Source organism: Marmota monax, unplaced genomic scaffold, assembly GCF_021218885.2.
Source record: "Marmota monax isolate L192 unplaced genomic scaffold, Marmota_monax_Labrador192_F-V1.1 WCK01_AAM20220418_F8-fsc00126, whole genome shotgun sequence".
In the NCBI taxonomy this organism is placed as follows: domain Eukaryota; kingdom Metazoa; phylum Chordata; class Mammalia; order Rodentia; family Sciuridae; genus Marmota; species Marmota monax.
In genome coordinates, this window is record NW_026695245.1 from 3,622,381 (window position 1) to 3,639,306 (window position 16,926).

General features: G+C 41.2%; 1 protein-coding gene across 3 annotated transcripts in view; it reads right to left on the reverse strand.

Annotated features, from left to right (window-relative positions):
- Window positions 1-3,677: 3,677 nt before the first annotated feature.
- Window positions 3,678-16,926, reverse strand: part of Lama3 (laminin subunit alpha 3) — a 231,647-nt gene continuing 218,398 nt past the window's right edge. For all 3 annotated transcript variants that reach the window (XM_046433650.2, XM_046433639.2, XM_046433659.2), the window contains 7 exons: window positions 14,369-14,552; window positions 12,094-12,234; window positions 8,575-8,734; window positions 8,336-8,466; window positions 6,264-6,357; window positions 5,028-5,147; window positions 3,678-4,261 (listed from right to left, as the gene is read on the reverse strand). In XM_046433650.2, coding sequence (XP_046289606.1) covers window positions 4,116-4,261; window positions 5,028-5,147; window positions 6,264-6,357; window positions 8,336-8,466; window positions 8,575-8,734; window positions 12,094-12,234; window positions 14,369-14,552 — 976 coding nt within the window. In that variant the 3' untranslated portion in view covers window positions 3,678-4,115. The remainder of the gene's footprint in view (window positions 4,262-5,027; window positions 5,148-6,263; window positions 6,358-8,335; window positions 8,467-8,574; window positions 8,735-12,093; window positions 12,235-14,368; window positions 14,553-16,926) is intronic.

A 16,926-nucleotide genomic window follows, 5' to 3' on the forward strand; every position in this document is an offset into this window, starting at 1 on the left:
CATGCTACACAACAGCTACATAACACAGAGGGAAATTTTCTTCCTTTTCTGTTTCCTTACAAGGACAAATCAGAAAAAGTGACAAACATCAGTCCAAATCAGAATAGGAAAGATCCTTATTAGGTCTTTGGCTTTTATTCTTTTGAATAGTTGAATTTCCAAATACTTCCTAGAAATAACTAATGCTGAAGGAAGCATTTAACTTTTGACACTTCTATTCCATGAAGTAGAATGTGATATTCTCATCACATTTTCACATCTATCATCTCATTTAACTCCGAGAGATGACTTGCAAAGTAAGAGAGTTAATATCTGTTCTTCTAACTTCTAGAATATTCTAAGCCTCACAACAAAGAGCCTGCATACTTAAACCTCAGCTGAAACTGTAGGCTCAAGACAGCAGGAGTAGCTTTGGAGCAAGAGACTTCTAAGAGCCATAGTTCTTCTCTGAAGTGTGTGTGTGTGTTTGTGTGTGTGCTTTTCTCTTATTGTAGGAAAGTAGGATTAAATGGATTATGTGGAACTAAGGAATAGAAGACAAACCCTACTGGGAGTTGGACTTGTCAGGAACTGTCACAGCAGCAGCTAATCTTTGGCCCAGGAAGTGACCCAGAATGCACTTCAGCCTGCCACAGGTTCCCCTCACCAAGACATTGCCCTTCTTAGGAAAACATGGATATTAATATTATTTTCTGTTGACAGCACTGCAGTTGAATGCTAGATAAATTGGTCACTTATTTTCCAGAATATAGATTTAATTTCTGAGGACTCCGAGTCCCTGCAGGAACAGCAACTACCTCCTGAAATTTGCCTTTTGCCAAGACACCACACTGACATTTATCACTGCATACAAAGCTCCATTGTGACTGTCCAGGAATGCATGCCCCTTGAGTATGATGCAATCAGAATTACTGATAAATTACAAAAGCCTTTTGAGCAAGGGATGGATTAATCATTAGGTATGTGCTGTGCTATCAGTGTGCATTCATGAAGTCTCAAGTGCGGTGAAAAGTTCCGGTCCTTTATTCTCTGAAACTCCCAATTCTCTTTTTATTGAAGACAGTGTAGAGTGAAATGAACGCACATTCAAAATTCATGGGGAATCGAAACTTCTGGCAGTGAAAAGGTACTCTTTACATTCTGGGGTCACGGGAACCTTTATGAGCAAAGAACAGAAAAAGCATTTCCAGTAAGTGGTATTCATCATCTCAGAAGTTTGCCCTCTACTTTGGGAGAATAATTGTTCCTCATCCTGAAAATAATGAACAAGAATACTCCAATTTTGTTTCTGATTTTCATTCTCAAATATGAAGATGTGGTTCCAGAATTTCTATGCCTGTGGATTAAGTTATATTGTTGGGCAAATGGGGAAACTAGAAAAATAAGACATCTGTCACTTTCCACCATTCTCTTACCAGTATCATCCATGTTAAAAGAAAGAAAAATAGAGAGACAGAAGCACAAATAATCAAAGTAATTATAGGCAAAAAGAATAAAGCCGAGGACATCACAATACCTGACCTCAAACCATACCACAGAGCTACAGTAACAAAAAGAGTATGGTACTGATATAAAAGCCAACACACAGACCCATGGAACAGAACGGAGAACTCAGAAATAGATCCATGCCTCTATAGTACTTTTGACAAAGGAACTTTTGACAAAGAACACTCCTTTTAATAAATGGTGCTGAGAAAACTGAATGTCCAAAGGCAGAATAATGAAATTAGACTCTTATCTCTCACCATATAAAAAAAAAATGAACTCAAAATGGGTCAAAGATCTAGATGTAAAAAACCTGAAATTATAAAACTGCTAGAAGAAAACACTGAGGAAACACTCAATACATCAATATAGGGCTTTTTTTTTTTTTGAGATAAGACCCTAAAAGCAATGGCAACAAAAGCAAAAGTAGACAGATGGTATTTTATCAGACTAAGTGACTTTTGCAAACAAAACAATAAACAGAGTGAAGAGAAAACCTGCGGAACAGGAGAAAATATGTTCAAACTATTCATCAGACAAAGGATTAATATGGAGATTAAAAATGAAGAGGAGGGGTGGGGGAGGGGGGATAAATGTGGACTCCCACAACCCCTTTCAAGGGTCTATCCCAATGATCTAAGGACCTCCCACAAGGAACTTACCTCAGAAAGGTCTGTAGCACCTCCCAAGACCCTCACCTGAGCCTTTAAAATAATGGACCTTTGCGTAATAAACAATTAGACAATATCCAAACTATAGCAGGAAACAATAGTGACTGTGGGAAAGAGTTGTTGATCCATGATACCACTGTCCCTACTTAGCCTCTCACCCCTAGGTCAGCCCAATCTGTACAAGCGTATAAACCAAAAAGAAGATGACAGTGATAACATTTGGAACTTTACCAAAAAAAAAAAAAAATCTTCAAAATGGTTCTTCTCTTTAAGAGAAGAACACATTTACAAGTGGAGAAGAGCTGCCCGGGGGATTCGCATTTCCTCAACCGTAATTCATCAGGGACTCTGTGCTTTCTGGTGGCTGGCATTCTAGTCAGCAAAGGCAGATGGGTGGTGGTTCTTGTTATTATAGAATGGAGGGGAAGTCATGGGGTGAGTCAGTGGAGAACTAACTGCCCCTTTATGATGAATCTAGGAGGTTCTAACAAATAATCAGTATGATTGAATAACCCCTTACATCCAGTGAGACTAAAACCAGGAACTCAGAAGAGAGAAGTTTAGGTTCAGCAAAGACCTGTCAAAGATATGTAATATGAACAATCTTCCTGCTGACTTGGTTCCTGGGTGGTTAATTGCCTGGGGAATTTTTCATTTGAAAATCAGTGTTTTCAGAAAGCATGTGACTTAGTCATGTAATTCAGCCTCTCACTCAACAGAGAGTCTCTAAGGTCAACCACTCAACCTCCCTACAGTGGGTCTTGGCTACCTCTCCAGGAGAACATTCCAGTTTTGTACATATTCAGTTTTTAGAAAGCATACCCATAAGACCACAGTGCAATAGTTATAAAAGAATGTGACTCAATTTCACAGGTGGAGGGCACATATCTATAAGGACATCCTACAGGATTATCCTACCCAATTTTTACAATCATTGTTTTCCTCCTAATGAACAGAGATACAATGTTAAAGACACAGAAATGTTTTCATAGTCTTCTTTGTTAGGCGAAGTGGTGCTTTCCTTAACAAATATTGGTCTAGTACATCATCTAGTAATTTTCAATAAAACTAGAAGTGATTTCTCCTTCCCATGTATTTCTATTAACCTGACATACCAAGTGGCAGTTTTGGTACATATATACATCTCAGCTCTCCTACTAGATGGTTTGTGCCATCAAGGAATTGATAACCATAATCTACCTTGGTTGGTAGTGAACCAGGGAAGGAAAGGATTGGGTGACCCATGGGCTTCACTAATTAGTGAGCTCAGTTGTTCTATTTGTGACTTATTATTTTATGAAGATTTTATTTCCCCAATTGAACTGCATATTCCTGAAGGGCAGGAATTACTTCTAATACCTCACTGTAGTTCACACACTGAGCACACAGAATCTCCCAGAATGTGCTTGATAACTGAAGAAAACCATGTTGTAGGTAGAACATTGTATATGTGTTAAGGAATTAACACAGTTAGCAATGACCATCAAGCCCCTGGTTCTACATTAATAAAGCATCATAATGTGAAGAGTACACTGCATTTATTTAACCTCATAAATTATAATCCTTTAACATATGTAAAAGTTTCATATTTTTAAAGTGCTCTAAAGAGATTTATGTTTTAAACAAGTGTGTTGTTTGTGTGTGTGTGGGGGGGTGTTCTTTAAAAGACATTTAATTTGTAGTAGAAAATAATATTGCCAAAACATCATGTATATGCTTGAATAACAATTTATCTTCTTCAAGACTTTTTTTTTTTGGTATAAAATACATAGTTAGCAGTACATGCCCAAATAATGGGTCTATGTGGTTGGAATTCAAAACCAATTTTGAATCTGCTGTCAAACTTGTCTTAATGGTGTCTTGAGTCACCTTGAATGACCTTGAATGGGCAGAGAAGCACATCAGGTCCTCCCGCAGTGCTTTTGAAGGTGAGTTTCCTTGCTGGGTGGTAGCCTGAGGTTAGTGGTCAGGGCAGCCATTCAGACTGACAGACCCTTGGACTTCTGTGGCTTCAGAAACAGGAACAGGGATGTGGTTGACTTGTATATTCTTCAGACAGCCAAAAAATGATTTCCACACTGGGAGTTTCAGTGTCTGCAAATTGGCTGAAAGAGAAAAGCAAGAGGGAGTCAGTGGATAGTTCAGAGTGTCAGACAAATGCACCCTGAGTTTTGCAAAAGAATCTTATTAGAAAGAGCTAAAGGGACCCCTGGTCTCATCCCACCCAGACATTTCCCCCTCTTTAAGCTGACGTCTGACTCTGCACCTGCTGCGATACATTGGCAGCGAGGCTACTCAGGTTCTTCAGAGGAGATTCCACAGCCCCAATCAATAGATAATAACTCTGAACTCTGTTGCTTTTTATGGGTCATGAAAGGCCTATAAAATTAACAACCAGACTATGTGGAAGGCCATAAAACTATAAAGAATGAAAAGGCTCTTTCCAGGCAAAATTCCAGCCTTGAACTCGATTCCCTCCCTGCCCACCTGATCCTCCCATTCTGTCCCCAGAAAGCCTCATAATTTAGCAGTAAAACTAAATGCTCAGGGAAGAGAGACACATTTTTCAGCCCCTTTCCTAGTTCTTTGCTTATATCAGGTTTCTGGGTTAATATAACCTCATAAGAGAGGCTTATAAATTATAGGCTTGGGTCAAGGGGATGCAGCAGTAATGTCACCTGGACTGCCCTGAAATGTGCCCCCATTGTTAGTACATGCTAGAGCGCAGGGCCTCACCATCTCCACCATCCAGCCAAAGGCTGTCCTGTTAATTACCCATCTGCTGGACGTGGTATATATTGAGTTAAAAAGAAAATGTTGAGAGCTGACATGGGGTAACGTGGATGTAGAAGAAATCAGAGCCAGAGTTACCTGGGACACCTCCAATGTGGAGTGTCTCTTGGGAGTTGTCAGGCAGTAAGGTAAGCTGTCCAGCTGTGTAGCTGTTGTCTGTGTCCAGTTCTAGGTGCAAGATGTGTTGTTTGATGGTGACTGGAAAGGAAAAAAAAATGGTTGGGTCTGTCACATGAGAGCCCTTCCCACTGCTTAACACCTACATGATTGTGTCACCATGGGCTTGATTTTAAACTCATCCCCATAGGACCCCTGGGGCCACTGTGTGTAGGCATTCTGACAGGTTTGGGATAAATTCAACTAACTTCTTAACACCAGGCAGTGTTAGTTCTTAAAATGAATCTACATGGAAGACATTATCATTCCCAGATATGAGACTGTGACTCTCTATGACCTGAGTAGAAGGCCTGGTTTAGAGATCTGGGATTCAAACCCTGGTCTCCTGTCTCCAGAAGTCAGGTTTACTTCATTGATCTCAGCTATTTTTTAACGAAGACACTGATTTCTGAAAACTGACATCAAAGATAGCTCTTGATACCAAATTCCTCCCATGTTGACAATCTGAGCGAATTGCAATGTAGTTAGCTTTCTGTGTAGTCAGGAAAAGATCACCTTTCACAAAAGGCATTCTAGCCAATTCAGGTTTACATATCTCTAAACGCATATCCACAGGTTATTAATAAAATAACAGATTCTATTTGAGAGGATCGGGCTGCTCTTTACCTTTGGTTTGTCTAAGTAGTTTGCATTGACATTAAATGATTGTTAAAAAAATAATACTTCAAGGAGCTTTAATAATATAATAGTAAAAGCAGCACACTCTGCATTAGACACTAGACCAAGTACTTTACACACATTTTCCCATTTCATGTTCACAACCCAGGAGGCATGCACCATTTTTATCTCAATTTTACAGTGAGGAAACTGAATATAAAGAGCTCTTAAGTAGCTTATCTTCCTCAAGGTCATCTAGGGTAGATGGATAGGCCTGAAATTGAACTGACTTCAGAGTCCCAGTCTGAATCACAATGTTAGATTACCTTGAAAAAAAAAATTAAGACTGTTATGGAGAGCTGGGGGCAGCAGCCTTGAACTATTTGAACACAGCTGGGGTTGAGAATGGACATTTTAACCTGGTGGGTTGACCCTGGTCACGTACTATGGATGAATGGACTGAAGCTACCTTTGGGCTATTCAATTCAGAAGTAAAGAGAGTGTTTTAATACATGAACAATAGGCTTTTGGATGACATACCTGCCACTGAGTGCCACTGTCCATCACAAAGAGACTGCTTTGGTGTGACTGATGTCAAGGTCCCACCTGCTTTGCTGTCTATAGAGGCAGTGACCTGGAACACACATGCATGTTGCTATTTCCTTCCAAAAGGTAGATGAGTCAACTTTCCCCTGCCCTCTTTCCCTTCCCTTCCCTTCCCTAAGCCTGGCCATGCAGACAGCCCTACAAGTGTGTTGAATAGTGGTTCCCAATTCCTGAACCTGATGATGGGGTCTAAGGCTCCTGAAAATCCCTCTGCTGCATCCCTCCCAGGCAAGCAAGCTGCAAATCTTACCCAGTTTGACCTTGCTGGCAATGGTGATGAGCTGTTTGTTCTCTCCCAATCCAAACCCTATCCCCATCAACCCTACTCAAAGGTTACTGATGAACACTCCATCCTCCTTAACAGTTAACATGTGACAGTGAATCTGTTGAGCAGATCATGGGAAATTGGAAGGCAAAAATGCTGGTGGAGTCCTATCCTCTGCTGCAAGGGCCAGATAATAATAATAACAACCCCATGAACACATTACAGCTAGAGCGTCATAAAACAAGAGACATAAAACATAAAACAAACCAACAGTTTGCTTTTGTACGGGGCATATATATGTTTGGCATCAGGCACTCAAAATGTCTTGTGCAGAATCCCACCTTCCCAGTCAGGGGTCCTTCAAGATCTTTCAAGGGTTGAATTAAAGTGAATAAAATGAGAGGACTAGAGTAAGTGTCACTGTAAATAATTTACATTTAATCTGCCTTTAGTTAAATGCACCCATCTATTCACAGGCAGCTCTTGAGGTCAACAATGTCACTGATGGCATGAAGGTCATTGGGTCTTGATTTTGTTTTCTTGAGATTATTTCCTATCCACAAACTCCCACTGGACACCTTATCCAACCCCTCCTCTGAAAATCCAGCCTTGTCTCATCTACCCAAAGATGGGTAGTTGCTTGCTCCTCTGGGCAACTGGAGATCTATTCAGACTCCAGTTAAGATGTTCCAGGGGCTGGGGATGTGGCTCAGTGGTAAAGTACTTGCTTAGCATGTAAAAAACTTGCTTAATGGTTCAATCTGCAGCACTAAACACAAACACCACACACACACACACACACACACACACACATACACACACACACTGATCTAGGAGTTTGGTCCATTTTATTCTCTTCTGGCACTTTTCCCACAAAGCTGTGGAAGAACAGAGATGAAAGAAAATGGCATAGTAGCAATCTTTGACTTGAAGACTATGAAAGGCTTCCTGGAAGAATATTTTCAAGAGACTTCTCTGAGAAGGAAGGAGACATGCTGGGTGGTTGAGAGATAAATGCCTTTCTCTAAAGAGCCTCCCAAGCCTCCCCAAAGCTTGCAGAAGGGGAATCCAAGGGCGTCACATCCAACTGGGATTGATGAGAGGGGAGAGACAGCAAAAGCATAAACTGAGGAAGGAATCCATGAAAAACCAAAGGATAGTCAGAGTGGGACCCAGAGACCAGCTTGGTTGTGGGGAGCAGAGGGCTGGAATTGTGTAGAAAATGAAGTTGGATGCAGAACGGATTCCATGGGTAGAGGACCATGGGCACAGGTGTGCCATGGTGTAGACAGCCGGTAGGAGGACATACCCTGTTGATTCTGGGCCTACACTTCTGAATAAAAGTAGAGATGAGGGTGGAGAGAAGAAGGGAAAATGAACATTTATGGGGTACATGGAAACCCCAGGAAATAAGAATTATTGTCCACATTTTATAGATGCTGCAAGTGAGCTGAAGAGTTTAAGCAACTTCCCCAGGGCCCTACAACTAAGTGGTGTATCTGGAATTCAGCCCAACTTGTTAGAGTTTTCCCAGTTTTGAAAAGAAAGAGGAGATAATATGATGACAAATTCCTTGCTAATGGAAAATAGTAAGGCAGCCTCAAAGCCAGGTCTTTTAAATATAAGATCAAGATCTCTTAAATACAAGCTCCACCTTCTCCCGTAACTTCACCTACCATGATCTCCAGAAATGAAATCTGGTTGCCGTCTACCCTTCCCACATTATCAAACTGCCACCTACCTTTCCTGCCTCCATATAAACACTTAAGTGCTGTCCTGGCTGACTTCCGATGTGGATTAGGATTCCAGTAAGACTTCTGGGGCGGATGCTGAAAACAAGCTTAAATTCTGGCCCCAACAACACAGAATTAGCTTTAAAAAAAAACAAAACAAAACAAATAACAGTTAAAACATCATAATTAAAGAATAAAAATGGTTCTCAAGACTTAGAGACATGAACTCTACTAAACTGCTTCTTACCTAGGATGATGTGACCTCCTCCTTGGGAGAAATAAATGCCTTTCTCTAAAGAGCCTCCCAAGCAAGGAGATACCCCAAAGCTCGCGGAAGGGGAATCCAAGGGCTTTAAATCCAACTGAAAGTTCCTCAGGCATCCCACAAAGCTGTTTTGGGGGAGGCTCTGTAACCAAGCAGAAAAGAAAGAATTCATTATTACAACTCTCAGAAATGCAGGGGTGGCCAACATGAAGGGCACTTCAGTCTGAAAAAGTCAGGAGGGCCTTCCTGTGCCATTTGGCTTCCTGCCCACAGTGTTCAAGAAAAACCTGCACACCACATGTGTGGTGTGTGGTCCAAGTTTGAAGGTGTCACCAAACCAAGCAGGGTGTGTAGGAGGGAGAGGCGGTGAAGGCTTCCAACTTGGGCTGGAAGAAGAAGGAGGAGGAGGATCCACCTGACCCTGGTCCATCTAGACTGAGCCACAACAGGGGGAAATTTCCACCCCACTGTTCAACAGAGCTCCTTGACTCTTTGTAGGAATAAAACCACTTCTTTGGGTTTTATGAGCCAATGTGCTAGCTTAATGCAGGGCAGCTGATTGAAAAACGAGGCCAGAATGTTCCAAAAATAATAAAGTGCAAAACAGCTCCCTACACCGTTAGGCTCAGTGTCCTTCCGACAAATCACGAATGCTGTAGTTAAAATAAGATGCTGTGTGCATCATCAGTGGGCTGGTGGGGAACTCCTTGCCTGCCTGAAGCTGGCCTGGAACTGGGGCTCCTCACCTGGGCCCACAGATGGGCTTTTTAGGATTTGTAACCTCTGGTACCAGATGTTCTCATTTTTCTGGGAAGAAGGACCATAAGGATTAGGAAAATTCTCAAAATATTTATAAAATTCTAAAAACAAAGTTTAAGAATCATTGAACAAAATCCCTTACCTCCCTTCTACAATAAATGCTTTTAGAACCCTGGACTCTAGACATAAGAGAGGTGATATTAGAGATGCATGTGGTACCAGGGTCAACCATAAGCTGCTGATTGGCCTCCTCGTGAAGTTTTTAGTTTCTTTTTTTTTTTTTTTTAATAAAGTTGTTAGTTTCTTAAGATTTGTTATGTTGTCATGTGACAATGAAACACCTGTGTCTGAGACCAAGTGCAGACTCCCCAGGATGGGCTGTAACCTGCTACTGAATCCCTAAGGACTGAGTACAGTTCTGGTGTTCAGAAGCACCGCTCTTGGAAAGATACCGAAGAGGACTAAAACAAAGGTTTATACCCTCAGGTTGTAGGAGGGTCACAAAATAAACCTTCCCTGTAAAAATATTTTCAATGGGTGCCACATTTGTCCAAATGTTGGGAAGCCAGGTGTGATTAAGAGAAGGTGACTTTAAGAGAATCTCCTCCTCTGAGAAGTGTCTGTTCAGGTCCTTGGCCCATTTGTTGATTGGGTTGTTTGTTCTCTTATTGTCTAATTTTTTGAGTTCTTTGTATACTCTGGATATTAGGGCTCTATCTGAAGTGTGAGGAGTAAAGATTTGTTCCCAGGATGTAGGCTCTCTATTTACCTCTCTTATTGTTTCTCTTGCTGAGAAAAAACTTTTTAGTTTAAGTAAGTCCCATTTTTGTTATACAAAATTACATATAAGAGGTTGTGAGGGGAATGGGAAAAAAAACAAGGAGAGAAATGAATTTCAGTAGATGGGGTAGAGAGAGAAGATGGGAGGGGAGGGGAGGGGGGATAGTAGAGGATAGGAAAGGTAGCAGAATACAACAGTTACTAATATGGCATTATGTAAAAATGTGGATGTGTAACCGATGTGATTCTGCAATCTGTATTTGGGGTAAAAATGGGAGTTCATAACCCACTTGAATCTAATGTATGAAATATGATATGTCAAGAGCTTTGTAATGTTTTGAATAACCAATAAAAAATGAAAAAAATTAAAAAAAAAAAAAAGAGAATCTATTCAGGTCAAAAGAATGCCCAAATTTTGGCCTTGAATAACTACTCATTTCTGTGATTTCTCTGAGAGACAAATATATACAAAGGTTAGAAAACAGTAAACATTAGTATTGAGGATCCTCTTTAGCACTGAATATGTTACATATTACAGATTATATTGTATACATATATTGCATTGCAATATACATATGTTTTATATTGTGATATACATGTAAAAGTTACTGAATGTAATAAATTAAGATAATGCTTTCTTGGTTGTTGGGGTTCTGGCCTGGACCTAAGCCCTGGCCAAAATGCAAGTGGGCAGGCTGTACCCTGTGGAGACACCTTGGCTTTGGCTAGGTCAGCCTGAGCTCTGGCGTCTAAGTGATAAAGACCTAATAGGATATTAGATATTATGTCCCTTTCCAAGTTCACGTTTGAACTTGGCCCCTCCCTGTCTCACCAAAAGCAAACACACCACAAGGTGCCACAGGCTCTTGAGGAAAGGAGTAAAAGTTACATTTAGGTGGAAGGCAGTTCCTAGGCCTGAGTTATTGACCATTTTGCTTACCTCTGTAGGAGAAAAAGGAACTCGGAGAAGAGACCGATGCACCAGGCCTTCCCAGGTATCACAGGTGCAATTTGGCCTCTGGATAAGAGGGAGGAGAGAGGCATGGGGAGGGCATGCCCACAGCTGGCCCTGGACTGAGGCCCCTGAGAGCCTTAGAATCCGAGAAACCCAGAGGAGAGCCTCTCTTCCCTGCAGACACAGGGAGTCCTGACTGTCCTTAGTCAGCATTCCCAAGTTGGGTTTTTGAGATAGTCTGTTATTTCAAACACTGAACAGCATTCGAGTAAATGTTGAGTCAGTTAAATTTTTCTGGAATTTCCCTTTTTGTGTGTACAAGCAGACTCTCTACCATGAGCTACACCTCTGCCCTCTTCCTTTGGCAATGCTCCTTTTAGCCCACTGGTGAGGACAAGGGACACATTTCAGCTTTGTGCTAATATATCTTAAACAGCCCTTGATCACTTGGCAAGCTCCTTTTTCTCCCAATGAAGAGGGTATAGACCATTATATCCAGTTAGACTTTTCTAATTCTGTTTTATTTTGCATATCTGTTTTTATGGCTACCTACTCTTTATGGCAAAAGATACTGGGTTTCCATTTCTGAGAGAGAGAAAAGGACCCAATTAAAAACACATTAAAATTCAATAACAAAGTATGAGAGAGCAAACCATGAAGTAAATCCTTTGCCTAAGTTCAGCAAGGACAGTGAAGGTGGCACAAATTAGCCTGGAATACATTATCTTAATTCAAAATCTCTTTAGGTCCACGACCTTAAACCTGTTTTCCTAGAAGCTGAGACTCATGTGTATAAAGCCACACCAAAGTTCCATATTCAATTTCTTGGGGTCTGTGTCTCAACCTGCACCTTAAAAAGCAAAGCTTCAGTATGGGGAGTGGGCACCTTCCCTTTGGTTGTGAATATTAGATATAAAAAGTCATTTAAAGTATTTTGAAATTCTTAAATATCTCATGTAATCATAATGGTTCTGATACACAGTGAATTATTTTAAATTTACAGTTACCTTTGGCTTCCCTGATGGAGATGATCCCAGGTAAATCTGTTCTCTGGTGCCAACAGTGAAATTTCCAGGCAAATTCCCCTCTTGGGCCCTCAGCCCATCTACAACCAAGCGCCCCTTTCCACCATCTTGCCCAAATGCCACCTTTGGAGGAAAGAGAATAAATGAATCAAATCTTTACCTCTGACAATTGATGCTGTATTTTATTACTGGTTACAGGAAATTTAAAAAAAAAGTTTTTCTAACTTTCAGCTAGCTTTTAAAAATCAGATGTTTTCTTCCTGTTTATGATCATCACCATGGTTTTGTGAGAATATATTAGAAGTTGAATACACTGAGCTAAAAAGGTGAGCTAAATAATACTCAAAAATGAGATTTGGAAACTTAAACAAAAGATGAACAACCAAAGGCATAAAAACCAACAAATATCTTTGCAACCAAGAGAAGGAGCAGTTTGATAGATCTGAGGAGTGGAAGTCACCACACCCTTAGGCAAGGCTCCAGGGCAAGTGAAAACCACTTCTCTTCTGCTAAGAGGGGCAAGTGTTTTCAACTCTTTGCTACACGTCATGGATTCTGCATCTTATGGCTCTGGGACTTTCATTAACACCCCTCTACTCTCTGTAGACACACCTGGTACAGTGTGTGATTGGACACTGCCCCCAAGGCACTTACAATGGAGCTCCTAGTCTTCTCTGGCCCTAAACAGCTACCTCTCTGGCCATATCCACCTCCTCTCTAGCTTCTCCATCTCAGGAAATGACTTGCTGTTGACCCAACTGCTGGCCCAGATCCTCCCCTCATGCAATCCCCCAACCAGCCCTCTTGCTCTGCCTTGAGAACATATGCAGACCCCCACCTCTTTCCACACCTCCACCTCAGCCTCTCTAGGCAAAGGCAATCACATCCATCTGGCCCCCACTTCTACTCTTACCCTCCTGTAGTTTCTTCAACTAAACAGAGTTTTTTTTAAAAAAAACATAAATCTATTCATGTAATTCTGCTTCTTCATTAGCTTAAGTCTCTTCAAAAACTTCAGAGACCCTTGGAATAAAATCCAAAGTCCTTAACTTGGTTTTCAAGACTTAAATGATCAGGCCTTGCCTCCTTCTCCAACCTTACTGCTTTGTGATTTGCTCACTGAGCTAACTTCCAATTCAAGGCCTTCCTATTTGCTGTTCCCTCTGCTGTTTCCCATAATTCCATATGAAGACCACTCCCTGCTGGAGGCCTTTCCTGACTACCTGACCTGAGATATAAGATAGCCGCCCCACCCTGCCTTGTCATTTCCCGCCCTTGCTCTGGTATTTTCTCAAGACACCAGTTTCTGACATGAAGTTGAGGATATTTTTGTTTACATGCTCCAAGAGAGCAGCTCATGAAACATTTGTGGAATCACCAAGTAAGAGTCATTCACTTGACTCAGGTCAGGTCACTTGAGTTTTCTGAGAACCAGTTTCCTCATTAGGAAAAAAAATTAAAAGTTCCCTTTTGCACTTCTGCTTTATCTTTTTGACATCTGGAATGCCTTTGGGCCAAAGCTGGGATTCTAGGGTGTGGATCTTCTTAAAAAATCTTCTTCTTTGGAAGGAAGGTGGGAGATGTAGATCTGCATATTGTGCTATGGGGAAGGCAGTTCCAGGACCAGAAAGAGGTCTAGCAGCCTGGAAGTTGGCCCTGGAGGACAGCAATGGCCCAAGAAGAAGGGGTGGATGCAGGCTAGGGGAGTGATGCAGCCCAGGATGGTGTGGTGGGGACTGAAGAACAGTGGGTCAAGTGCACCCTGGCACATGGGGTGTCACACACACAAGGCACGTGCAGCAGTCTCCAGTCTGATGCAGATGCTCAGGGCCTCCAACCACACTAGCTCTCCCTATGCCCATGCTTTAGTGCCTGAGAAGAGTGCTGGGACTTGTGTCTTTGGCTACTTGCATGATGAATTGCACAACAGTGGAATGTCCCTTATCTAAAATGCTTGTTACAGATTTCAGATTTTTTTTCAGATTTTGGAATAGGCACATAACAAAATGAGATATCTTGGGAATGGGACCCAACTCTAAACACAAAATTCGTTTATGTTCCATATGTACCTTATACCTATACCCTGAAATTTGGTACAATTACTTTTAGTGTGGCTGTGTTTTGACTGTGATCCATCACAAGAGATCAGGTGTGGAGTTTTCCATTTGCCAAATCGGTGTTTTAAAAATCTAGGATTCTGACACATTCTGGATTTTGGGGCATGCTCGACCTGCAATAGTGCAGCCCCAGCTCTTACCGTGTGCCACTTCCCATCATTGTATTTCTCTTTGCTCTTGAGCCTCAGTTTTTTCCCTTCTGCTCCCAATGCAAAGATCAGGCGTCCTTTTGACAGGTAAAGAGCCATGAAGGAGTTCCTGGTGCCCGTGTAAAACACCAGCCCTTTGGCGGACGTTGTCTGCATGTCCACAGCAAACTGAGATCTATGGGAAAAGAGCAACAGACAATGAAGAAAAACAGAGGTTTTTAATATTTCTCAGCTTCTCTGGTCTGGGAAAGTGGGTGGGAAGCAAACACTGAAACTCTCTTTTGTCACATGCATAAGTGAGGCGCCATGCATGATACCCTGGGATTGATTCCCAGGGCGGCAACAATAAAAACAACAAAAAAAGTGAGACACACATTAACTGACCTGTCTCTCTGGGAACTTTCAGAAGACATTCTAATCCAACTATGGATAATTTTTTTGGTACAAGTTCTTTACCACTTTGGGGGAATAATGAGGCACTCCTACGGCAAATTTAGCTGATGGTATAAATCCTAGCATGTGGCAAGAAAGAACATGCCTGAACTTCAAAGAATATATATATTAAGAAAATTAGGGTAAAATTTACATAATATAAAATGTACAATCTTAACCACTTTAAGCATATTGTTCAGTAGTGTTAAGAATATTCATAATGATATACAGTCAATTTCCAGAATGCTTTCGTCTTCTAAAACTGAAAATGTCTACCCATTCAACAATTGTCCCCTGTTTGCCTCTCTACCTAGCCCTTGGCAAGCACCGTTCTACTTCCTGTATCAGTGTATTTGATTGTTCTAGGTCCCCCATTTAAATTCAATCACACAGTACTTCTCTTTCTGTGACTAAGGAACCTAAACTCTTTAAATCCAATGAACATGCATCCTATTTTGTGTATATTCATGGGAAGTGTAGGAGGAGCAGGGGACAGCTTGATGACAAGGATGTGATTCAAACATTAGATAAGCATTTGTTTCTGTAAGACATTTTGAACAAAAAGGCACAGAGGTACAAAGTCACCTTCTCTACCCACCCCACACTTTTCTGACCCTTATAGTTCACCTATGATGGAAATGGAATCAGGCAAATACCATGGAGTCAAAGCAGAGTTGAAAGTTAATGCTTATTTGCATGAGGGTTCCTTATTATTGCCGATCTGGCTAAGCAAGTTTTATTTTCTATGAAAACTCACAACTGTCTCTCTATCCAACAATATTTAATGAGCATGTATAAGGATTATGCTGGGCTTTAGGAATGCAGCCATGGATGTTCCATTCCTTGAGTTGTTTATAGTACATGTGTGTACTGAGAGGGGTTCATGAAAGTGCAGCATGATAAATGTGATGAAGACATCGGTATCATCACTCGTTGTTATGGTTTAGATGTGGGTGACCCCAAAAAACTCATGTGTGAGACAGTGCAAGAATGTTCAGAGGTGAAATGTATAGATTACGAGAGCTGTAACCTCATCAGTGGATTAATCCAGTGGTATGGATTAACCAGGTGGTAAACGTAGAGAGACAGGGTGTGACTGGAAAAAGTAGGTCACTGAGGGTGTGACTTTGGGGTTTATATTTTCTCCCTGGTGAGTACAGCATTTTCTGCTTCCCCACTATCATGTCCTGAACTGCCTTTCTTGGCCAAGCCCTTCCTCCATGATGCTCTGCCTCACCCTGGGCCCAGAGCTATGGAATCAGCCATCCATCAACTGAACCTCATAAGCCAAAATAAACTTTTCCTTCTCTAAGTAGTTCTTGTCAGTTATTTTGGTCACAGCGATGAAAAGCAAACTGTCACTGTGGTTAACATCTAGGTACACAGGGCAGAAACGAGGTTCGTTCTGCTCACAGCTGTTTCCCCAGAGCCTAGTAAACAGTAGGCACTTAATAAAAACTAAATTGGGTTAAATAGTAAATGGAAAATCTGGAGGTAGATCTTGAAAGTGGAAGGAAAAAGTGCACTATTAATTCTCTTTGCTTTTTAATACTGCGAGGCTGAGATGCACATTTATTCTTCAGATTATCAAGTTTCCTAGAGGGCAACATTCTTCAAAATGAAAAAGCAACCCATATTTGTTAAATTCAACCACCCAGATGGTAACACCGCTCAGTGTTTCTCCTGGTGTCTGTGTGCCAGTGTGTAGGGTTGGGGAATGAGGCTTGGCCAATTTGCCAATTTTAAGGAGGATGCTGGAACTTGCTCCAGAATGTAAAGTACTTTGCATATGTGGGCTTGGTAATCAGACTTGACATTTGTTTCCTAGCACTGTTTTTTTAAAGCAATTTTCTTTCAGAAAAGACTAACTAACACTCCAAAAAGGCAGCAGTAGATCCAAATCCCAATCTATGATATTGTAGCTATGAATCCTCATGGCTGAAGGAAGGGAGGAGAATCTAAACAACATTTGATAATAATGGGACCGGTTTTAAAGGAGAATCAAAACACTGCCTGCCAGGATGAAAATCAGAATGAGAACAGCAGAATGTTATAAATCTTGTGACTCCCTGAAAATACAATCTGACTGCTATAATATTTGAGACTAAAATAACTTA